General features: G+C 43.7%; 1 protein-coding gene and 1 long non-coding RNA gene across 5 annotated transcripts in view; both read left to right on the top strand.

The window, feature by feature from the left end:
• The window catches only part of TCF20 (transcription factor 20), a 477,459-nt gene that overhangs the window by 435,193 nt on the left and 17,250 nt on the right, over window positions 1–25,016 (top strand). For all 4 annotated transcript variants that reach the window (XM_077278242.1, XM_077278243.1, XM_077278241.1 and 1 more), the window contains one exon: window positions 22,139–22,188. In XM_077278242.1, the coding sequence (XP_077134357.1) occupies window positions 22,139–22,188 (50 nt within the window). The remainder of the gene's footprint in view (window positions 1–22,138; window positions 22,189–25,016) is intronic.
• On the top strand, window positions 23,583–24,374 carry LOC143788263 (uncharacterized). Its single transcript, XR_013218584.1, has 3 exons — window positions 23,583–23,598; window positions 23,690–23,777; window positions 24,102–24,374. It is a non-coding gene; the product is annotated as an uncharacterized LOC143788263 (long non-coding RNA).

Below are 25,016 nucleotides of genomic sequence, written 5' to 3'. Positions count from 1 at the left end.
GATTTGGCGTTTGCCAGGCGCTGTGGTTTTGTCCTGGAGCCTTTGGAATTTCCTATTCCTCTGAGGGGAATTGATGCTACGCCATTGGCTGAGAATAAGCCTCAGTATTGGACGCAAATGACCATGTGCATGACTCCCGTACATCAGGAGGTGATTCGTTTTCTCGTTCTGCATAATTTGCATGATGTTGTCGTTTTGGGTCTGCCATGGCTGCAGGCTCATAATCCAGTTTTAGATTGGAAAGCTATGTCTGTGTCAAGTTGGGGTTGTCAGGGAATTCATGGCAATACTCCGTTGGTGTCTATTGCTTCTTCCACTCCTTCTGAGGTCCCTGAGTTTTTGTCTGACTACCAGGATGTATTTAATGAGCCCAGGTCCAGTGCCCTGCCCCCTCATAGGGATTGTGACTGTGCTATAAATTTAATTCCTGGTAGTAAATTCCCTAAGGGACGACTTTTTAATTTGTCTATACCAGAGCATGCCGCGATGCGGAGTTATATAAAGGAGTCTTTGGAGAAGGGACATATTCGCCCATCCTCTTCCCCTCTTGGTGCAGGATTTTTTTTTGTGGCCAAGAAGGACGGTTCTTTGAGACCTTGTATAGATTATCGTCTTCTGAATAAAATCACAGTCAAATTTCAGTATCCTTTGCCACTATTGTCTGATTTGTTTGCTCGGATTAAGGGGGCCAGTTGGTTCACTAAGATAGATCTCCGTGGTGCGTATAACCTTGTGCGCATTAAGCAGGGAGATGAATGGAAAACAGCATTTAATACGCCCGAAGGCCATTTTGAGTACTTAGTGATGCCTTTTGGACTCTCTAATGCTCCTTCTGTGTTTCAGTCCTTCATGCATGACATCTTCCGAGAATATCTGGATAAATTTATGATTGTTTATCTGGATGACATTTTGGTCTTTTCTGATGATTGGGAGTCCCATGTGAAGCAGGTCAGGATGGTGTTTCAGGTCCTGCGTGCTAATGCTTTATTTGTGAAGGGCTCAAAATGCCTCTTCGGAGTACAGAAGGTCTCCTTTTTGGGTTTTATTTTTTCTCCTTCTACTGTGGAGATGGACCCAGTCAAGGTCCAGGCTATTCATGACTGGACTCAGCCTACGTCTGTTAAGAGTCTTCGGAAGTTCTTGGGTTTTGCTAATTTTTACCATCGTTTCATCGCTAATTTTTCTAGCGTGGTTAAACCTTTGACGGATTTGACCAAGAAGGGTTCTGATGTGACTAATTGGTCTCCTGCGGCCGTGGAGGCCTTTCGGGAACTGAAGCACCGGTTTTCTTCAGCTCCAGTCTTATGTCAACCAGATGTCTCTCTCCCCTTCCAGGTCGAGGTTGATGCTTCTGAGATTGGAGCAGGGGCTGTTTTTTCGCAGAGAAGCTCTGATGGCTCTGTGATGAAGCCATGTGCTTTCTTTTCAAGAAAGTTTTCGCCTGCCGAGCGGAATTATGATGTTGGTAATCGGGAGTTGTTGGCTATGAAGTGGGCATTTGAGGAGTGGCGACATTGGCTCGAAGGAGCTAAATATCGTGTGGTGGTCTTGACTGATCACAAAAACCTGATTTACCTCGAATCTGCCAAGCGCCTGAATCCTAGACAGGCTCGTTGGTCGCTGTTTTTCTCCCATTTCAACTTTGTGGTCTCATATCTGCCTGGTTCGAAGAACATGAAGGCTGATGCACTTTCTAGGAGTTTTGTGCCTGACTCTCCGGGAGTTTCTGAGCCGGCTGGTATTCTCAGAGAGGGAGTGATTTTGTCTGCCATTTCCCCAGATTTGCGACGAGTGCTGCAGAAATTTCAGGCGGATAGACCTGACCGTTGTCCACCAGAGAGACTGTTTGTTCCGGATAGATGGACCAGCAGAGTTATTTCCGAGGTTCATTCTTCGGTGTTGGCGGGTCATCCTGGGATTTTTGGTACCAGAGATTTGGTGGCTAGGTCCTTCTGGTGGCCTTCCTTGTCGCGGGATGTGCGTTCCTTTGTGCAGTCTTGTGGGATTTGTGCTCGGGCTAAGCCTTGCTGTTCTCGTGCCAGCGGTTTACTTTTGCCTTTGCCTGTCCCGAAGAGGCCTTGGACGCACATTTCCATGGATTTTATTTCGGATCTTCCAGTATCTCAGAAAATGTCTGTCATCTGGGTGGTGTGTGATCGTTTTTCCAAGATGGTCCATTTGGTGCCCTTGCCTAAGTTGCCTTCCTCCTCCGATTTGGTTCCTCTATTTTTTCAGAATGTGGTTCGCTTGCACGGCATTCCTGAAAATATTGTGTCTGATAGAGAATCCCAGTTTGTGTCCAGGTTTTGGCGGACTTTTTGTGCTAAGATGGGCATTGATTTATCTTTTTCGTCGGCCTTCCATCCTCAGACTAATGGCCAAAAAGAGCGAACTAATCAGACGTTGGAAACTTATTTGAGATGTTTTGTTTCTGCTGATCAGGATGATTGGGTGACTTTTTTGCCATTGGCCGAGTTTGCCCTTAATAATCGGGCTAGTTCTGCTACTTTGGTTTCGCCTTTTTTCTGCAATTCTGGTTTCCATCCTCGTTTTTCCTCGGGTCAGGTTGAGTCTCCTGACTGTCCTGGGGTGGATTCTGTGGTGGATAGGTTGCAGCAGATTTGGAACCATGTGGTGGACAATTTGAGGTTGTCACAGGAGAAGGCTCAGCGCTTTGCCAACCGCCGCCGCGGTGTGGGTCCCCGACTTCGTGTTGGTGATTTGGTGTGGCTGTCTTCTCGGTATGTTCCTATGAAGGTCTCCTCTCCTAAATTCAAGCCTCGCTTCATCGGTCCTTATAAGATCTTGGAAATCCTTAACCCGGTGTCTTTTCGTTTGGATCTCCCAGCATCGTTTGCCATTCATAATGTGTTCCATAGGTCTTTGTTGCGGAGGTATGTGGTACCTGTGGTTCCTTCTGTTGACCCTCCTGCTCCGGTGCTGGTCGAGGGTGAATTGGAGTACGTGGTGGAGAAGATTTTGGATTCTCGTATCTCTAGACGGAGGCTTCAGTATTTGGTGAAGTGGAAGGGCTATGGTCAGGAGGATAATTCCTGGGTTGTCGCCTCTGATGTTCATGCGGCCGATTTGGTTCGTGCCTTCCACGCGGCTCATCCTGATCGCCCTGGGGGTCTTGATGAGGGTTCGGTGACCCCTCCTCAAGGGGGGGGTACTGTTGTGAACTCTATTTTTAGGCTCCCTCTAGTGGTCACAAGCGGTACTGTGTAGTGTTGTCTTCTGCAGGTTGGCTGCATCAGCTGGTTCGTTATCCTTGGTTCGTTTCCTATTTAACTCACCTGGATACTCAGTTCCTTGCCTGCTATCAATGTATTCAGTGCTTTTCAGATTCCTTGTGATTACCTTGCTCCCAGCCTCTCCAAGACAAGCTAAGTTTTTGTCCGTTCATTTTTTGATTATCAGCATTCATCATGTTTCTTGTCCAGCTTGCTAAGATGTGATCTCCTCGCTTGCTGGTTGCTCTAGGGGACTGAATTTCTCCCCCCACACCGTTAGTTGGTGCGGGGGTTCTTGAAATCTCAGTGTGGATATTTTGTTAGGGTTTTTTACTGACCGCACAGACCCCTTACTATTTTCTGCTATCTAGTATTAGTGGGCCTCATTTGCTGAATCTGTTTTCCCCCCTGTGTATGTGCCTTCCTCTTACCTCACCGTTATTATTTGTTGGGGGCTTCTATATCTTTGGGGATTGTTTCTCTGGAGGCAAGAGAGGTCTTTCTTTCTCTCTAGGGGTAGTTAGTTCCTCAGGCTGGCTCGAGACGTCTAGGATTTTTTTAGGCACGTTCACCGGCTACTTCTAGTGTGTTTGGATAGGTTCAGATTTGCGGTTAGTCCAGTTTGCCACCTCCCTAGAGCTTGTCCTATGTTTGTTACTTAGCTGGAGTAATTTGTGATCCTCAACCACTAAGGATCATAACAGGGTTGGGGCTAAAGTTAGGGTTAGGGTTGCGGCTAGGGTTAGAGTTGGGGTTAGGGTTTGGATTAAGGTTGGTATTAGGGTTAGGGTTGGCATTAGGGTTACGTTTGGGATTAGGGTTAGGAGTGTATTGGGATTAGGGTTAGGTTTGAGGTTAGGGTTGAGATTAGGATTAGGGTTGGATTTAGGGTTTTGATTAGGGTTATGGTTAGGGTTGGGATTAGGGTTGTTTTGGGGTTAGGGTTGTGATTATGGTTAGGGTTGTGATTAGGATTATGGATCGGTTTGGGATTAGGGTTAGGGGTGTGTTGGGGTTAGGGTTGGAGTTAGAATTGGGGGGGTTTCCACTGTTTTGGTACATCAGGGGGTCTCCAAACGCGGCAGCCAATTTTGCGCTCAAAAAGTCAAATGGTGCTCCCTCCCTTCTGAGCCCTTCCATGCGCCCAAACAGTGACTTACCCCCACATTTGGGCATCAGCGTACTCGGGATAAATTGGACAACAACTTTTGGGGTCCAATTTCTCCTGTTACCCTTGTGAAAATAAAAGCTTGGGGGTTAAAAAATCTTTTTTGTGGAAAATTTTTTTTTTTATTTTCACGACTCTGCATTATAAACTTCTGTGAAGCACTTTGGCATTCAAAGTTCTCACTGGTCTAGTTTCCAAAATGGGGTCACTTGTAGGGGTTTTCTACTGTTTAGGTACATCAGGGGCTCTGCAAACGCAACATAACTCCCGCAGACCATTCTATCAAAGTCTGCATTCCAAGCGGCGCTCCTTCCCTTCCAAGCCCCGATGTGTGCCCAAACAGTGCCCCCTCCCCATTTATGGGGTATCGGCATACTCAGGACAAACTGGTCAACAAATTTTGGGGTCCAATGTCTCCTGTTACCCTTGATAAAATAAAAAATTGCAGGCTAAAAAAATCATTTTTGAGGGAAAAAAAAAAAGGATTTTTTATTTTCACGGCTCTACGTTATAAATTTCTGTGACGCACTTGGGGGTTCAAAGTGCTCACCACACATCTAGATAAGTTCCTTAATGGGTCTAGTTTCCAAAATGGTGTCACTTGTGGAGCTTTTCCACTGTTTAGGCACATCAGGGGCTCTCCAAACGTGACATGACATCCGATCTCAATTCCAGCCAATTCAGCATTGAAAAAGTCAAACGGCGCTCCTTCTCTTCCAAGCTCTGCGGTGTGCCCCAGCAGTGGTTTACCCCCACATATGGGGTATCGGCGTATTCAGGAGAAATTGCACAACAAAATTTATGGTTAAATTTCTGTTTTTACATTTGTGAAAATAAAAAAAATTGGTTCTGAAGTAAAATGTTTGCAAAAAAAAGTTAAATGTTCATTTTTTCCTTCCAGATTGTTTCAGTTCCTGTGAAGCACATAAAGGGTTAATAAACTTCTTGAATGTGGTTTTGAGCACCTTGAGAGGTGCAGTTTTTAGAATGGTGCCACACTTTGTTATTTTCTATCATATAGACCCCTCAAAATGACTTCAAATGTGATGTGGTCCCTAAAAAAAATAATGGTGTTGTAAAAATGAGAAATTGCTGGTCAACTTTTAACCCTTATAACTCCCTAACAAAAAAAAAAATTGTTTACAAAATTGTGCTGATGTAAAGTAGACATGTGGGAAATGTTATTTATGAACTACTTTTTGTGACATATCTCTCTGATTTAAGTTTGAAAATTGCAAAATTTTAAAAATTTTCGCCATATTTCCGTTTTTTTTCATAAATAATCGCAAGAAATATCAAAGAAATGTTACCACTAACATGAAGTGCAATATGTCACAAATAAACAATCTCAGAATCAGCGGGATCAGTTAAAGCGTTCCAGAGTTATAACCTCATAAAGTGACAGTGGTTAGAATTGTAAAAATTGGCTCGGTCATTAAGTACCAAATTGGCTCGGTCACTAAGGGGTTTATCTTTATTTACAGTTTTGAATTAATGATGTGCTCCGGGACGGCCTCTGGCGGGAGGGGTCTTCATGTGGTGCTCTGACTAGGTATTCATCTGTATGGCTTCTGACAGGTCACTGATCCGTGACTGACCTGCCTGCCTCCTAGTTTATATAATGAATATAAATAAAAGAATAAATCTATATATATCTTGAAAAAAAAATTCCCTTTCTGCAGGCAAAAATCAGTTTGACAGTGGCTCCGACGCAATAGCAGCTATCGACGATCCGATAGCTGCTTCTGCACAGGCGCCAGCTTGCTAGAGAAAAAAAAAAACAATTTCCTCCTCCAAGATGGTGCTGCCTGCGCAATAGCAGCTATCTGCGATCGCAATTTTTTTTTTCTCTAGCAAAATGACGCCTGGTCTGCATGGTTCCTCATCCCTATCCTGGTATGCGTGCATGTAGAGCCCAACAAACAGGCTCTACATGCATGTGTTTTGACTGTCACACAGCCGCAACACATGCAGCTGCGGTGCCGAACAGCTGATTATTGGGAGCCCTCCATGTTACCGAGGCAGCTATTCAGTAAGCGCTATAGCTATTCGGATAAGCACTTATCTGAAGCTATTCGATCAATCCTAGTTGTTACCAACCTCTGATGAGAATTTCATGTCAACAGCACTAGTGATGAGCGAATATACTCGTTACTCGAGATTTCCTGACCACGCTCTGGTGACCTTCGAGTATATTTTAGTGCTCGGAGATTTAGTTTTCATCGCCGCAGTTGAATGATTTACATCTGTTAGCCAGCTTGATTACATGTGGGGATTCCATAGCAACCAGGCAACCCCCACACGTACTTATGCTGGCTAGTAGCTGTAAATCATTCAGCTGCGGTGATGAAAACTAAATATCCGAGCACTTACAAATGGGTCATTCCACATCAAGTGGACCAGTTTTAAAAATTGTCCCCACTCGAACACCTCCGATTTTGCTGAAAATTTATAAGGATGTACATGTATGTTTGAAAAGAGGTTCTGTAAATTTTTAGGGCCAGATCTCAAATACATTGGCCTCTGTTGACCTGTTGAGCAACAATTCCAGACCACTTAGACTGAACATTATGGCTTGGGAAACAACAAAAGATACCCAATATTAGGCTTGGGATCCTAGGCAAAGACACCCACCCTCAGGCTTCGGAACCTGCAATAAAGAGACCGCCCAAGGCTCGCCTTGCACGGCTATCGGCCATGGCTCCTAGGCGATGGGGCTGCCAATTCTCGAAAGACAGCATTATTACAATTCTTAATAGGATTATAATACCAATTCTTAGGGAATTGCTTGTGGTATAACCACCATGGACCAACGCAAGGGTTTGAATAGTGCAGTTACCATTCATTGCATATTAATAAATAACACCATGTTCAGTGGCATTTTTCATTTCTTAAACTGAGAGACTCCAAAAAAACAAACAATGATCCTTGTAGAGAAAAATGTGCTCTTTCTAATGATATCAGAATTAATATATTTTAGGGGTACCCTTTTTGAGAAATTTGACCTAAAAATAGGTAAAATTCAGTTTTCTTTAAGTTTTTCATCATATGTGGGTGTGAATATTTCCACAAATACATATGCTTTGACCGTGATATTGCAGCAATGCAAAGTCATGTAGATGTTTGGTGTACAGGGCAAAGCACCAGTTACTATTGGTTTTTGGTCTTGAGTTATATATGGGCAAAGTTTGGCATAAATTTTATGCGACGCGTTTTTCAAGCTACTTTGACACAAAATTGCGGCCCTAATATTGTTTTGTCATAGCCGGTAATAATTTTGTCGTGTTTAGCAGCAAAAGTTGAGATAGTATGCCAAATTTCAGCATCATAGCCAGTATAGAACTCTAATGGCTATGTGCCAAAGTTTGCAAAATCCTCTTAGCTGAAGCCACAGGCTTGGTGGAACCTCCAGTGAAAGGTCAACAGTGCCCGAAGTATTTGAGATCTGGCCCTAAAAATTTACAGAACCTCTTTTCAAACATACATGTACATCCTTATAAATTTTCAGCAAAATCGGAGAAGGTCGAGTGGGGACCACTGGTCCACTTGACACGGAATGACCCAAATACTCGGAGGACACCCGAGCGTCCTCGGGAAATCTCGAGTAACGAGTATATTCGCTCATCACTAAACAGCACCTTTAAAAATATATTTACTTAGAAAATTGGAGACGTGTTCAATACTTATTTCACCCGATATATACACAGTCAATTAAGAGTTCCCGATCTCAACCACCTGTTTACTCATTATTTTCATTGTTTTGTAGTCCTTTGTATAGTTAAATGAATACATTTATATACGGTACATTCATTTATATACATACATATTTAATTTTTCTATTGCCCTATTAATTGGCTGATCACACAATGTTTTAATTGGTGAGAGGTAATAAAAATATGGATGTAGTTCTCATTTAATGTCTTGATCAAGACCCATGTGTCTTTAAAGGTCGAAACATTGCTGTCTCCCTCTATTGTGTGACATTAATAAAGAAGATACTACTTTCCACTGTGGATGCTGTTGTAGCTCTCTTCACTTTCAGATCTGGGGGTTTTCTGCTGTTTTGGCACCTCCTAGGTCATCAATTGCAACATGGTGTCTGCAATCTGTTCAGCCAAATATACTCTCCAAAATGAAATGGCGAACCTTCCCTTTCGAACATTGCTGTGTGCCCATGAAGTAGTTTCTGGCCATACAGTGGCATGTAAGTTTGGGCATCCCTGGTCAAATCAAAATTACTGTTGTTGTGACCGGTTAAGCAAGTTGAAGATGAAATGATCCCCAGAAGCGCTGAAGTTAAGATGACACATTTCCTTTGTATTTTAGGCAATATATATTGTACTTTTTTACATTTTAATAATTACAAAAAGGAAAATGGGCCGATGCAAACCTTTGGAGATTTGTGTGCTCAGATAACTTTGACCAAGGTTTCAGACCTTAATTATTCTGTTAGTTACGGCTTGTTCACTATCATTGTTAGGAAAGTCCACTAGATTCAAATTTTTCAGCTTTATATAAGTCCAGCCTCCTCTAACCTTAGAATCTAGCCTAAAAAAACAGCAACCATAGGTGCCGCTGCCTAGCACTCTGAAAATGTTGGAGGCCCACAAAGCAGGAGAAGACTATACGAACAGTGGAGGTAAATATAAGGACTGGAAGACCAAGCAAAGTTCCTGTGAAAGCTGCTCATTGGATTTCTAGAGTGTTATGATCCCAATGGCAAGGATCTCAGAGATTACAGCAAAGTCTGCAAACATAAATACCAGCTCATAGGGACGTGGTAACTAGGCTGACCATATACCTGATCCTAGCACAAACACTAACAGTAGCCGGGGAACGTGCCTACGTTGATCCTAGACGTCTCGCGCCAGCCGGAGAACTAACTAACCCTATCAGGGAAAATAAGACCTCTCTTGCCTCCAGAGAAAAGACCCCAAAGTAATACAAGCCCCCAACAAATAATAACGGTGAGGTAAGAAGAAAAGACAAACGTAAGAATGAACTAGATTTTAGCAAAGAGAGGCCCACTGACTAATAGCAGAAAATAGTAAGATGACTTATATGGTCAGCAAAAAACCCTGCAAAATATCTACGCTGAATATCCAAGAACCCCCAAACCGACTAACGGTGAGGGGGGAGAATATCAGCCCCCTAGAGCTTCCAGCAATATCAGGAATCACATTTTGTACAAGCTGGACAAAAATATGAACAAGCAAAATAACAAAAAAATAAGAAAGCAGGACTTAGCTTATCTTGCAAAGAACCAGGACCTGAAGACAGGAGCAAACAGAAATGAACTGATTACAACGATGCCAGGCACTGGACTGAGAATCCAGGAAGTTTAAATAGCAACACCCCAGGCCTAACGAAGCAGGTGAGTACCAACCTGGTAAAAGACAATCCAAGTGCCAAATCACTAGTGACCACAAGAGGGAGCCAAGAAGTATAGTTCACAACAGTACCCCCCCTTTAAGGAGGGGTCACCGAACCCTCACCAAGACCACCAGGGCGACCAGGATGAGCAGCGTGGAAGGCACGAACCAAATCGGCCGCATGAACATCAGAGGCGGCCACCCAGGAATTATCCTCCTGACCATAGCCCTTCCATTTGACCAAATACTGAAGCCTCCGTCTAGAGAGACGAGAATCCAAGATCTTCTCTACCACGTACTCCAACTCGCCCTCAACCAACACCGGAGCAGGAGGCTCAACAGCAGGAACCACAGGCACAACGTACCGCCGCAACAAAGACCTATGGAACACGTTGTGAATGGCAAACGACACCGGAAGATCCAAACGAAAAGAAACCGGGTTAAGAACTTCCAAAATTTTATAAGGACCAATAAAGCGAGGCTTAAACTTAGGAGAGGAAACCTTCAGAGGGACATACCGAGAAGACAACCAAACCAAATCCCCAACACGAAGTCGGGGGCCCGCGGCGGCGGTTGGCAAAACGCTGAGCCTTCTCCTGTGACAACTTCAAGTTGTCCACCACATGATTCCAAATCCGCTGCAACCTATCCACCACGGAATCCACCCCAGGACAGTCAGAAGACTCAACATGACCCGAGGAGAAACGAGGATGAAAACCAGAGTTGCAGAAGAATGGCGAAACCAAAGTAGCGGAACTAGCCCGATTATTAAGGGCAAACTCCGCCAATGGCAAGAAGGTCACCCAATCATCCTGGTCCGCAGAAACAAAACATCTCAAATAAGCCTCCAGTGTCTGATTAGTTCGCTCCGTTTGACCATTAGTCTGAGGATGGAAGGCAGATGAAAACGACAAATCAATGCCCATTTTAGCACAAAAAGATCGCCAGAATCTGGACACAAACTGGGATCCTCTGTCGGACACGATATTCTCCGGAATGCCGTGTAAACGAACCACATTCTGAAAAAACAAAGGAACCAGATCGGAAGAGGAAGGCAACTTAGGCAAGGGTACCAAATGGACCATCTTGGAAAAACGATCACACACCACCCAGATGACAGACATTCCTTGAGACATCGGAAGATCAGAAATGAAATCCATGGAAATGTGTGTCCAAGGCCTCTTCGGGACGGGCAAGGGCAGAAGCAACCCGCTAGCACGAGAACAACAAGGCTTAGCCCGAGCACAAGTCCCACAGGACTGCACAAATGACCGCACATCCCGTGACAAGGAAGGCCACCAAAAGGACCTAGCCACCAAATCTCGGGTACCAAAAATTCCCGGATGCCCCGCCAACACCGAGGAATGAACCTCGGAAATGACTCTGCTGGTCCATTTATCAGGAACAAACAGTCTGTCGGGTGGACAAGAGTCAGGTCTACCAGCCTGAAATCTCTGCAACACACGTCGCAAATCAGGAGATATGGCCGACACGATTACTCCCTCTTTAAGAATACCAGCTGGCTCCGAGACTCCAGGAGAGTCAGGCACAAAGCTCCTAGAAAGAGCATCAGCCTTAACATTCTTCGAACCAGGCAGGTACGAGACCACAAAGTCAAAACGAGAGAAAAACAATGACCAACGAGCCTGTCTAGGATTCTGGCGCTTAGCAGACTCGAGATACATCAGATTTTTGTGATCAGTCAAGACCACCACACGATGCTTAGCACCCTCGAGCCAATGACGCCACTCCTCAAATGCCCACTTCATGGCCAACAACTCCCGATTACCAACATCATAGTTCCGCTCAGCAGGCGAAAACTTCCTAGAGAAAAAGGCACATGGTCTCATCACAGAGCAACCAGAGCCTCTCTGCGACAAAACAGCCCCAGCACCGATCTCAGAAGCATCCACTTCAACCTGAAAGGGAAGTGAGACATCAGGCTGGCACAAAACAGGCGCCGAAGTAAACCGGCGCTTCAGCTCCTGGAAGGCCTCCACGGCTGCAGGGGCCCAATTAGCCACATCAGAACCTTTCTTGGTCATATCCGTCAAAGGTTTAACAACGCTAGAAAAATTAGCGATAAAGCGACGGTAGAAATTAGCAAACCCCAAGAACTTCTGAAGACTCTTAACAGACGTGGGCTGAGTCCAATCATGAATAGCTCGGACCTTGACTGGGTCCATCTCCACAGCAGAAGGGGAGAAAATAAAACCCAAAAAGGAAACCTTCTGCACTCCAAAGAGACACTTTGAGCCCTTCACAAACAAAGCATTATCACGCAAAACCTGAAACACCATCCTGACCTGCTTTACATGAGAATCCCAATCATCCGAGAAAACCAGAATATCATCCAGATAAACAATCATAAATTTATCCAGATACTTCCGGAAGATATCATGCATAAAGGACTGAAACACTGAAGGAGCATTAGAGAGCCCAAAGGGCATCACCAAGTATTCAAAATGACCTTCGGGCGTATTGAATGCAGTTTTCCATTCATCTCCCTGCCTAATGCGCACAAGGTTGTACGCACCACGAAGATCTATCTTGGTGAACCACTTGGCACCCTTAATCCGAGCAAACAAGTCTGACAATAGTGGCAAAGGATACTGAAACTTAACAGTGATTTTATTCAGAAGCCGATAGTCTATACAAGGTCTCAAAGACCCGTCCTTCTTGGCCACAAAAAAGAATCCCGCACCAAGAGGGGAAGAGGATGGACGAATATGCCCCTTCTCCAAAGACTCCTTGACATAAGAACGCATCGCGGCATGCTCTGGTACAGACAAATTAAATAATCGTCCCTTAGAAAATTTACTGCCAGGAATCAAATCTATAGCGCAGTCACAGTCCCTATGAGGAGGAAGATCACTAGACCTGGACTCACTGAATACATCCTGATAGTCACACAAATACTCAGGAACCTCTGAAGGAGTAGAAGGAGCAATAGACACCGGCGGAGAATCGCAATAAATTCCCTGACAACCCCAACTCGACACAGACATAGCCTTCCAATCCAAAACAGGATTATGGGTCCGTAACCATGGCAGACCTAACACGACCAAATCATTCATTTTATGCAGAACAAGAAAACGAATCACCTCCCGATGTTCAGGAGTCATGCACATGGAGGAAAGAAGGTTTAAGCATAATAACAGACGCGGATTCTTTACTGTAAGAGCAGTGAGACTATGGAACTCTCTGCCGTATGATGTTGTAATGAGTGATTCATTAATTAAATTTAAGAGGGGACTGGATACCTTTCTGGAAAAGTATAATGTTACAGGGTATATACACTAGATTCCTTGATAAGGCGTTGATCCAGGGAACTAGTCTGATTGCTGTATGTGGAGTCGGGAAGGAATTTTTTTCCCCATGGTGGAGTTACTCTTTGCCACATGGGTTTTTTTTGCCTTCCTCTGGATCAACATGTTAGGGCATGTTAGGTTAGGCTATGGGTTGAACTAGATGGACTTACAGTCTTCCTTCAACCTTAATAACTATGTAACTATGTAACATGGTCACTTGTGTCCAAAACTGCGGTTTATTTTCCGCCAGTGGCGTAGCATCAATTCCTCTGAGAGGAATAGGAATTTTTAAAGGCTCCAGGACAAAACCGCAGCGCTTGGCAAACAAGTCCATAAGACTCAGGGCAGCACCTGAATCCACAAACGCCATAACAGGGTAGGAAGACAATGAACAAATTAAAGTCACAGACAAAATAAATTTAGGCTGCAAATTACCAATGGAGACAGGACTGACAACCTTGGTTAGGCGTTTAGAGCATGCTGATATAACATGTGTAGAATCACCACAGTAAAAACACAGCCCATTCTGTCGTCTATGATTTTGTCGTTCGGTTCTAGTCAGGATTCTATCACATTGCATTGCTGGATCGGGGTTTCTATCACATTGCATTGAAACAGGTGTCTGTTCAGACAACACCGCCAGAGGATTAGCGGATTTGCGCTCCCGCAAACGCCGATCAATCTGAATAGCCAGCGCCATAGAATCATTCAGACTTGTAGGAATTGTGAAACCCACCATCACATTCTTAATGGCTTCAGAAAGGCCATTTCTGAAATTTGCGGCCAGAGCACATTCATTCCATTGAGTAAGCACGGACCATTTCCGAAATTTTTGGCAATACACTTCGGCTTCATCCTGGCCCTGAGAGATAGCCAGTAGAGCTTTTTGTGCCTGAATTTCAAGATTAGGCTCCTCATAAAGCAATCCGAGCGCCAGAAAAAACGCATCAACATCCGCCAATGCCGGATCTCCTGGCGCTAACGAGAAAGCCCAATCCTGAGGGTCGCCACGCAAAAAGGAGATAACAATTTTAACTTGCTGAGCTGAATCTCCAGACGAACGAGGTTTCAAAGATAGAAACAATTTACAATTATTCCTAAAATTCCTAAATTTAAATCGATCTCCAGAGAACAGCTCAGGAATAGGTATCTTAGGCTCAGACATAGGACTGCTAACAACAAAATCCTGAATGCTCTGCACTCGTGCAGCAAGCTGATCCACACTAGTAATCAAGGTCTGAACATTCATGTCTGCAGCAAAGCTTACAGCCACTCTGAGAAAAAGGGGAAGGAAGAAAGAGGAGAGAAAAAAAACTCAGAACTCCTGTTCTTTTAATCCCACTTCTGCAATGCATTAACTATTCATGGCCTGGCATACTGTTATGATCCCAATGGCAAGGATCTCAGAGATTACAGCAAAGTCTGCAAACATAAATACCAGCTCATAGGGACGTGGTAACTAGGCTGACCATATACCTGATCCTAGCACAAACACTAACAGTAGCCGGGGAACGTGCCTACGTTGATCCTAGACGTCTCGCGCCAGCCGGAGAACTAACTAATCCTATCAGGGAAAATAAGACCTCTCTTGCCTCCAGAGAAAAGACCCCAAAGTAATACAAGCCCCCAACAAATAATAACGGTGAGGTAAGAAGAAAAGACAAACGTAAGAATGAACTAGATTTTAGCAAAGAGAGGACAACTGACTAATAGCAGAAAATAGTAAGATGACTTATATGGTCAGCAAAAAACCCTGCAAAATATCCACGCTGAATATCCAAGAACCCCCAAACCGACTAACGGTGAGGGGGGAGAATATCAGCCCCCTAGAGCTTCCAGCAATATCAGGAATCACATTTTGTACAAGCTGGACAAAAATATGAACAAGCAAAATAACAAAAAAATAAGAAAGCAGGACTTAGCTTATCTTGCAAAGAACCAGGACCTGAAGACAGGAGCAAACAGAAATGAACTGATTACAACGATGCCAGGCACTGGACTGAGAATCCAGGAAGTTTAAATAGCAACACCCCAGGCCTAACGAAGCAGGTGAGTACCAACCTGGTAAAAGACAATCCAAGTGCCAAATCACTAGTGACCACAAGAGGGAGCCAAGAAGTATAGTTCACAACACTAGAGGCTCAAATCGGAACCCCCGTTTGACTGCAAAATACCTTCAGGAAGATTTACCAGACTCTGGAGTTGTGATACATTGTTCTACTGTTCAGAGACACCTGCACAAACATGGTCGGCACTCGGGAACGGAGCATGTGGTTGGATAGAAATACATGCAGCTGAATGCTCCGGGCAGTGCTGGGTATTGATGCGAGACTCGCGTGAGTTTATCGCATTGCTCACGCAAGTGTGGCCCCGGCCTTTTAATGGCCCTCTCAGTCCCCCCTAGCTGAACATCATTGACATCTGTGTAGAGACCTCAAAATAGCAGTGTATGCAAGAAGACCCAGGAATCTCACAGAAATAGATGGATTTTCATTCATTCTGTCTTGGAAAATTCTTCTAACAGGAATTGAAAGAGTCTTGCTGGCTACAAAATCCGTTTACAAGCTGTGATACTTGCAAAAGGGGGTGGTACTAGGTACTAACCCTGCAGGGTGCCCAAACTGTTTCATCGGCCAATTTTCCTTTCTGTCATTTTTAAAATGTAAAAAATTCCTTTTTTTTTTTTTTTTTGCGGAAAATACAAAGGAAATATGTCATCATTAAAGGGAACCTGTCACCACCTTTTTGGAAGATGGGATAAAAATAGCGTTAAATAGGGGCAGAGGTGGGCGTTACATTAGTGTGTGTGTTATGCGTTTATTACCCACCTAAGTTGCCGAAATAACTTTGCAAAGTCTCCGTTTTCGCCTGTCAATCAGGCTGGTCAGGTCACATGGGCGTGGTGTCTTCACCCAGATTTGGCGTAGTTTTCCGTTGGTGGCGTAGTGGTGTGCGCATGCCCAAAGTCCGGAATCCTCTTCCAGGGGATTTAAAATAGCGCGGTGTTCGTTATTGCATTGGTGATCGGTGGGCGCGGCCATCTTCCTTTGGCCGCGCGTGCTCAGAAGCGGCGCTCTGCTGGCCGCGGCTTCAGGAAAATGGCCGCGGGTTGCCGCGCGTGCGCAGATGGATATCGCGGCGGCCATTTTCCTGAAGCCGCGGCCAGCAGAGCGCCGCTTCTGCGCACGCGCGGCCAAAGGAAGATGGCCGCGCCCACCGATCACCAATGCAATAACGAACACCGCGCTATTTTAAATCCCCTGGAAGAGGATTCCGGACTTTGGGCATGCGCACACCACTACGCCACCAACGGAAAACTACGCCAAATCTGGGGGAAGACAACGCCCATGCGACCTGACCAGCCTGATTGACAGGCGAAAACGGAGACTTTGCAAAGTTATTTCGGCAACTTAGGTGGGTAATAAACGCATAACACACACACTAATGTAACGCCCACCTCTGCCCCTATTTAACGCTATTTTTATCCCATCTTCCAAAAACGTGGTGACAGGTTCCCTTTAACTTTAGGCCGTTTAGAGATCATTCCATCTTCAACTTGCTTAACTGTTCGCAATAACAGTAAGTTTGGCCAGGGGTGCCCAAACTTTTATGTGCCACTGTATATGGGGCATTGGTGTACTCGAAAGAAACTGCAAAACAAATTATATGGTCCCTTTTTCTCCTTTTACTCTAGTGAAAATGAAAAATTTTGGGCTAAAACAGTAGTTAGTAGAGCAAAAAGACATTTACATTTATTTTAACCCCTTAATCCCGTATGACGTACTATCCCGTCAAGGTGACCTGGGACTTAATTCTGGGTGACGGGATAGTACGTCATATGCGATCGGCCGCGCTCACGGGGGGAGCGCGGCCGGGTGTCAGCTGCCTGTCGCAGCTGACATCCGACACTACAGGTCCTTCTCAAAAAATTAGCATATAGTGTTAAATTTCATTATTTACCATAATGTAATGATTACAATTAAACTTTCATATATTATAGATTCATTATCCACCAACTGAAATTTGTCAGGTCTTTTATTGTTTTAATACTGATGATTTTGGCATACAACTCCTGATAACCCAAAAAACCTGTCTCAATAAATTAGCATATTTCACCCGACCAATCAAATAAAAGTGTTTTTTAATACCAAACAAAAAAAACATCAAATAATAATGTTCAGTTATGCACTCAATACTTGGTCGGGAATCCTTTGGCAGAAATGACTGCTTCAATGCGGCGTGGCATGGAGGCAATCAGCCTGTGACACTGCTGAGATGTTATGGAGGCCCAGGATACTTCAATAGCGGCCTTAAGCTCATCCAGAGTGTTGGGTCTTGCGTCTCTCAACTTTCTCTTCACAATATCCCACAGATTCTCTATGGGGTTCAGGTCAGGAGAGTTGGCAGGCCAATTGAGCACAGTAATACCATGGTCAGTAAACCATTTACCAGTGGTTTTGGCACTGTGAGCATTATTTGATGTTTTTTTTGTTTGGTATTAAAAAACACTTTTATTTGGTCGGGTGAAATATGCTAATTTATTGAGACAGGTTTTTTTGGGTTATCAGGAGTTGTATGCCAAAATCATCAGTATTAAAACAATAAAAGACCTGACAGATTTCAGTTGGTGGATAATGAATCTATAATATATGAAAGTTTAATTGTAATCATTACATTATGGTAAATAATGAAATTTAACACTATATGCTAATTTTTTGAGAAGGACCTGTATGTGCCAGGAGCGGTCACGGACCGCCCCCGGCACATTAACCCCCGGCACACCGATCAAACATGATCGCAGTGTACCGGCGGTATAGGGAAGCATCGCGCAGGGAGGGGGCTCCCTGCGTGCTTCCCTGAGACCCCCGGAGCAACGCGATGTGATCGCGTTGCTCTGAGGGTCTCCTACCTCCTTCCTCCCTGCAGGTCCCGGATCCAAGATGGCCGCGGCATCCGGGTCCTGCAGGGAGATAGGTGGCTTACCGAGCGCCTGCTCAGAGCAGACGCTGGTAAGCCTGCACCGATGTAAGTGAGATCGGTGATCTGACAGAGTGTTGTGCACACTATCAGATCATCGATCTGTGATGTCCCCCCCTGGGACAAAGTAAAAAAAAAAATTTTCCACATGTGTAAAAAAAAAAAAAATTCCTAAATAAATAATAAAAAAAAATATATATTATTCCCATAAATACATTTCTTTATCTAAATAAAAAAAAACAAAACAATAAAAGTACACATATTTAGTATCGCCGCGTCCGTAACGACCCAACCTATAAAACTGCCCCACTAGTTAACCCCTTCAGTAAACACCGTAAGAAAAAAAAAAAAAAGAGGCAAAAAACAACGCTTTATTACCATACCGCCGAACAAAAAGTGGAATAACACGCGATCAAAAAGACTGATATAAATAATCATGGTACCGCTGAAAACGTCATCTTGTCCCGCAAAAAACAAGCCGCCATACAGCATCATCAGCAAAAAAATAAAAAAGTTATATTCCTGAGAATAAAGCGATACTAAAATAATTATTTTTTCTATAAAATAGTTTTTATCATATAAAAGCGCCAAAACATAAAAAAATGATATAAATGAGATATCGCTGTAATCGTACTGACCCGTCGAATAAAACTGCTTTATCAATTTTACCAAACACGGAACGGTATAAACGCCTCTCCCAAAAGAAATTCATGAATAGCAGGTTTTTGGTTATTCTGCCTCACAAAAATCGGAATAAAAAGTGATCAAAAACGGTCACGTGTCCGAAAATGTTACCAATAAAAACGTCAACTCGTCCCGCAAAAAACAAGACCTCACATGACTCTGTGGATCAAAATGTGGAAAAATTATAGGTCTCAAAATGTGGAGACGCAAACACTTTTTTGCTATAAAAAGCGTCTTTTAGTGTGTGACAGCTGCCAATCATAAAAATCCGATATAAAAAACGCTATAAAAGTAAATCAAACCCTCCTTCATCACCCCCTTAGTTAGGGAAAAATAATAAAATTAAAAAAATGTATTTATTTCCATTTTCCCATTAGGGCTAGGGTTAGGGCTAGAGTTAGGGTTAGGGCTAGGGTTCGGGTTGGGGCTAAAGTTAGGGTTAGGGCTAGGGTTAGGGCTAGGGTTGGAGGTAAAGTTAGGGTTAGGGTTGGGGCTAAAGTTAGGGTTAGGGTTTGAATTACATTAACGGTTTGGATTAGGGTTGGGATTAGAATTATGGGTGTGTCAGGGCTAGGGGTGTGGTTAGGGTTACCGTTGGGATTAGGGTTAGGGGTGTGTTTGGGTTAGGGTTTCAGGTAGAATTGGGGAGTTTCCACTGTCCAGGCACATCAGGGGCTCTCCAAACGCGACATGGCGTCCAATCTCAATTCCAGCCAATTCTGCGTTGAAAAAGTAAAACAGTGCTCCTTCCCTTCCGAGCTCTCCCGTGCGCCCAAAAAGGGGTTTACCCCAACATATGGGTTATCAGCGTACTCGGGACAAATTGAACAACAACTTCTGGGGTCCAAGTTCTCTTGTTATCCTTGGGAAAATTAAAAATTTGGGGGGCTAAAAATCGTTTTTGTGAGAAAAAAAAAGATGTTTTATTTTCACGGCTCTGCGTTATAAACTGTAGTGAAACACTTGGGGGTTCAAAGTTCTCACAACACATCTAGATAAGTTCCTTGGGAGGTCTAGTTTCCAATATGGGGTCACTTGTGGGAGGTTTGTACTGTTTGGGTACATCAGGGGCTCTGCAAATGCAACGTGACGGCTGCTGACCAATCCATTTAAGTCTGCATTCCAAATGGCGCTCCTTCCCTTCTGAGCTCTGTCATGCGCCCAAACAGTGGTTCCCCCCCACATATGGGGTATCAGCGTACTCAGGACAAATTGGACAACAACTTTTGGGGTCTAATTTATCCTGTTACCCTTGTGAAAATACAAAACTGGGGGCTAAAAAATCATTTTTGTGAAAAAAAAAATATATATATATTTTCACGGCTATGCGTTATAATCTGAAGTGAAACACTTGGGGGTTCAAAGCTCTCAAAACACATCTAGATAAGTTCCTTAGGGGGTCTACTTTCCAAAATGGTGTCACTTGTGGGGGGTTTCAATGTTTAGGCACATCAGGGGCTCTCCAAACGCAACATGGCGTCCCATCTCAATTCCAGTCAATTTTGCATTGAAAAGTCAAATGGCGCTCCTTCCCTTCCAAGCTCTGCCATGCGCCCAAACAATGGTTTACACCCACATATGGGGTATCAGCGTACTCAGGACAAATTGCACAACATTTTTTGGGGTCCAATTTCTTCTCTTACCCTTGGGAAAATAAAAAAATTGGGGGCGAAAAGATAATTTTTGTGAAAAAAATGATTTTTTATTTTTACGGCTCTGCATTATAAACTTCTGTGAAGCACTTGGTGGGTCAAAGTGCTCACCACACATCTAGATAAGTTCCTTAGGGGGTCTACTTTCTAAAATGGTGTCACTTGTAGGGGGTTTCAGTGTTTAGGCACATCAGGGGCTCTCCAAACGCAACATGGCGTCTCATCTCAATTCCAGTCAATTTTGCATTGAAAAGTCAAATGGCGCTCCTTCCCTTCCAAGCTCTGCTATGTGCCCAAACAATGGTTTACACCCACATATGGGGTATCAGCGTACTCAGGACAAATTGTACAACAACTTTGGGGGTCCATTTTCTCCTGTATTTTCTATCATATAGACCCCTCAAAATGACTTCAAATGAGATGTGGTCCCTAAAAAAAAAATGGTGTTGTAAAAATGAGAAATTGCTGGTCAACTTTTAACCCTTATAACTCCGTCACAAAAAAAAATTTTGGTTCCAAAATTGTGCTGATGTAAAGTAGACATGTGGGAAATGTTACTTATTAAGTATTTTGCGTGACATATGTCTGTGATTTAAGGGCATAAAAATTCAAAGTTGGAAAATTGCAAAATTTTCAAAATTTTCGCCAAATTTCCATTTTTTTCACAAATAAACGCAAGTTATATCGAATACATTTTACCACTAACATGAAGTACAATATGTCATGAGAAAACAATGTCAGAATCACCAAGATCCGTCAAAGCGTTCCAGAGTTATAGCCTCATAAAGGGACAGTGGTCAGAATTGTAAAAATTGGCCCGGTCATTAACGTGCAAACCACCCTCGGGGCTTAAGGGGTTAAGGGCATAAAAATTAAAAGTTTGAAAACTGGCAATTTTTAAATGTCAAATGTTCGATATCTTCATAAACACAAGTCTACCTAAATTTACTTCCATCAAGAAGTTTATCTCCAGAATCACTGGAATATGTTGACGTTGTTCCACAGCTATTACCGAATAAAGTGACACTGGTCAGAATGAAAAAATGTGGACTCGTCTGGAAGGTGAAAACAGGCTTCGGAGGGAACGAGTTAAACTGCAATAGGGGTACGTTTATTTGGTGTTCCTAACCAAATAAACGTACCCCTATTGCAGTGAATAAACACACTCTCTAAATTTCATTGACGATATAGTGCATTATTTTTCCATTTTGAGTTTATTCATTCTAATGTTTCATGGCCATGTGTTGTATCGGATGCTGCTGGCAGAGTGGAGTTTGCTATATTTTGCATAAAACGACATTTTTGCTGCATTTTCCACATCTGCAACCATGCTAAGGCTACGTTCACATCTGCGTTGTGCGGCACATCGTCGACGACGCAACACATGCAAAACGCAGTTTTTTGTGACGCATGCGTCCAATTTTGGCATGATTTTCGGCGCAAAAAAAATGCAACATGCAGCGTCCTGTGCACCCTGACGCTTGCGCCAAAAATGACGCATGCATCACAAAACGCAAGACAACGCATGTCCATGCGCCCCCATGTTAAATATAGGGGCGCATGACGCATGCGCCGCTATGCGTCGCTGAACCTGCGCCCGACGCAACGCAAATGTGAACGTAGCCTAATGTAGTTTTCCACTTCTTGCATTTTGGAGGGGGGGATGGAAATTCAGCAACTTTCGGGAAAGGTCATTGCATATAACCACCTTTGTGATTGAAAACTGTTGTTTCATTTGCAGAATGTTTACTAAATGAAGAAAACTTCACTGTACGGTGCCCCAAGCACAAGGTAAGGAAAGCGGTTCTGTAAGAGCGCAAAAGCCTGTTTTGTATTTTATTTTAGATAAAACTTCAACAGCATTGTGTGCCCTCATTTAGTCCCTCTCCACAGAGGTTTAGTAGACGTGTGTATATGCTATTTTAGGGCCGCCATAAGACTGCATTGTTAATGATGGACAGAACACAGACTGTACACTGATTCCGTCCATGTCGTGTCTGTACTTTTTTTTCTTGGATCCATAGACTTGTATGGGTGACTGTCATCTGTGACACCTGGTTAAAAAAAAAAGCCTTGTCTATGTGATTTTTTTATTTTATTTATGCAAACACTGGTTCCTCAAAAAAAAACTCAAAATAAAAACGGATACATGAGCAGCCCAATAGATTACAATTGGCATGTGTTGAATGTGTGAAAAGCATGGACAGAGCACATACTTGAAAAACACATGTTTGAGACCTGTGTAACTCACAGCTTCAGAACATACAGCCCTACATGTACATGGGCGCAGGAACAGGATTTCTGCCCATGCCATTTGCAGCATGAGCTAACTGCTGCTGAGCTCCTCCATCATCTGTTGGAACCAAAGCAATCTGTGACCCCAGTAGATTGAACATCGGACTGACTGCAGTCAAACAATACTATGTATTGTACACCATCTAACAGTGTGATCACAAGGTACCAACGGACTGCTGTGTCAACCAGAGGCCTAAAAATGTCTTCCATGTCTGCCTTATACTAATGCCTGTTGGACCCTCCGAGATGCATCACCTCTTTATAATTTGAAGAGTGTGTTCTCTGAAGTTACCCCTGGAAAATATTCATTTTTCTTCTGATCCTTGTTGATCCTCAATTTTCTTTTAAGGGAATTGTAATTGTATTTATGACATTCCCTTTGTACTGTATGTAGAGGATATATTTTATATGCATGTCTTCTTAGGCTGGTTTCACATTTGCGGTTGTGTACGCAGCTTTTCTTCCGCAATTATCCGCATGCGTCGTGTATTCCTATATTTAACATTAGGGACGCATGTGTCTGCGATCGGTTGCGTTTTGCCACGTTTGACGACGCATGTGTCATTTCGTCGTCTGCGGTTTGGCGCGGTAAATGCTACATGTAGTAATTTTAGAGGCGTCCATTTGCCGCCTAGAAACGTATGCGGTTGTTAGCGGAAGGAATGCGGCAAAAAAACGCATTGCGGTCTATGTGAACGCATGCGTTCGCAAGCACATGCATTTGCTTGCGTTTGTGAACGCAAGCGTTTCACCACAGGAAAACATGTCTAGACACTGATTAGCCTCCCCCCACATACAAACTGATAAAGGGAGGAAGTGGACATTTGTAGGTCACTACTCAGCAGACTGGGAACAAGAGCAGACGCAGCAGACCAGACACAGGAAGGAATCTACACTCTGAACAATGTGAGTATATCCTAGCCAATGTCTTTATTTTCTATTTTCTGTCTCTATATGTCCTAATTTCTGCCATTTTCTTTCCTTCTGCATGCATCAGAATGTCATCATCTTCTGAGGAGGAGCAACGGCCTGGGCCTGCACAAGCCGAACATGCCAGTGAAGTGAATACTCACCTCCTCAGATTGGTAAGTATTCACTGTCACATCTACACATATGACAATTTTTTTTTTAGAGCACTTCTTCCACTGCGGCAGAGGCTGCTGAGCAGGAGCAGCGGAGTCACGGTCAGGTGGCAAAGCGGCATCGTGTACGTATACATGGCTGACTGTTTATTGTATCCTCACTTTACTATTGGATGTTCATTTCTTTACTTTCCTCTTTCTTTCCCTTTTTCTTCTTGACTCCTTTTGTTTCTTGACTTTCAATATTCATGCCAGTTTTCCGTGTCTATTTTCTTTATTTTCCTTATGTTAATGTATCCAACATTAATGTCTTTATTTATTTTTTAGGTTCCAGAACGGGATGAGGACCTCATTGAAAATCACCTAATGTCCCTGGTCCATGAGCGAGTCCCGTTGTGGGACACCGGGATTCCGCAGCACTCGGACAACGTGACGATCCGGCGGCTATGGAATGAGGTGGCCAAAGCGATGTGGGATGGCTGGGACAACGCCCCGACTCTGGTCCAAAATGCATTTTGTAAGTATTGCAATGCAGTGTGATGCAGCAGTGATCTTGGCCGTGATCACACAACTGTGTGTGATGAGAGAAACTCTCAGGAGTTTGTCTCATCGCACACAGTTGTGTGATCACGGCCAAAAGTCCATTGTCTAACCATTCTTTTTTGTTTTTTCAACAGTGCTCAAAGTCAAAACACGTTGGCGTTCGATGAAGGATCGCTTCAACAAGGACCTTCGTCAAGAGAGACGGGTTCCTAGTGGTTCTGGAGCAAGGACCTGAAAAATATAAATACCACTGGATTCTGGTATTTTTGAGACCGGTCCTTGCCCAGAGAACGTAAATATTTTTTTGGTGTATTAGGTTGCGTTGTATTGCCATAATCTATGTTTCTATTCCACAGGAGTTGGCATTTTGTAAATGTTTGGTATTAATTTTTTTTTTCTTCTTTTTTCACAGCACATGGATCAGCACTCTTGACCCTGGTTCTGGAGCGGTCCTTCATCAGACAGCCACAGACCCGTCCCAGCCATCCAGCAGCGCTGCAGCAAGTGGGCCTGCTATAGAAGCTGGAGACCAGGAAGCTGGTCCATCAGGTGTTCACCTTTCCCAGTCCTCTGCCCCTTTTTTGGGGGGCTCTTCCCGGCAGCGGCAGAGGGCCTCGGACAGGTCACTCATGCCCGAGTTTTTGCACTTGAGCTCGGTTTTTCATGATGGACTAAAGGCGATGGGTGACCGACTGGATA

This window comes from Ranitomeya variabilis, chromosome 8 (genome assembly GCF_051348905.1).
Source record: "Ranitomeya variabilis isolate aRanVar5 chromosome 8, aRanVar5.hap1, whole genome shotgun sequence".
NCBI classification, from domain to species: domain Eukaryota; kingdom Metazoa; phylum Chordata; class Amphibia; order Anura; family Dendrobatidae; genus Ranitomeya; species Ranitomeya variabilis.
Note: the sequence above shows the minus strand (reverse complement) of the source record. Positions and strands in the feature narration are given on the sequence as shown.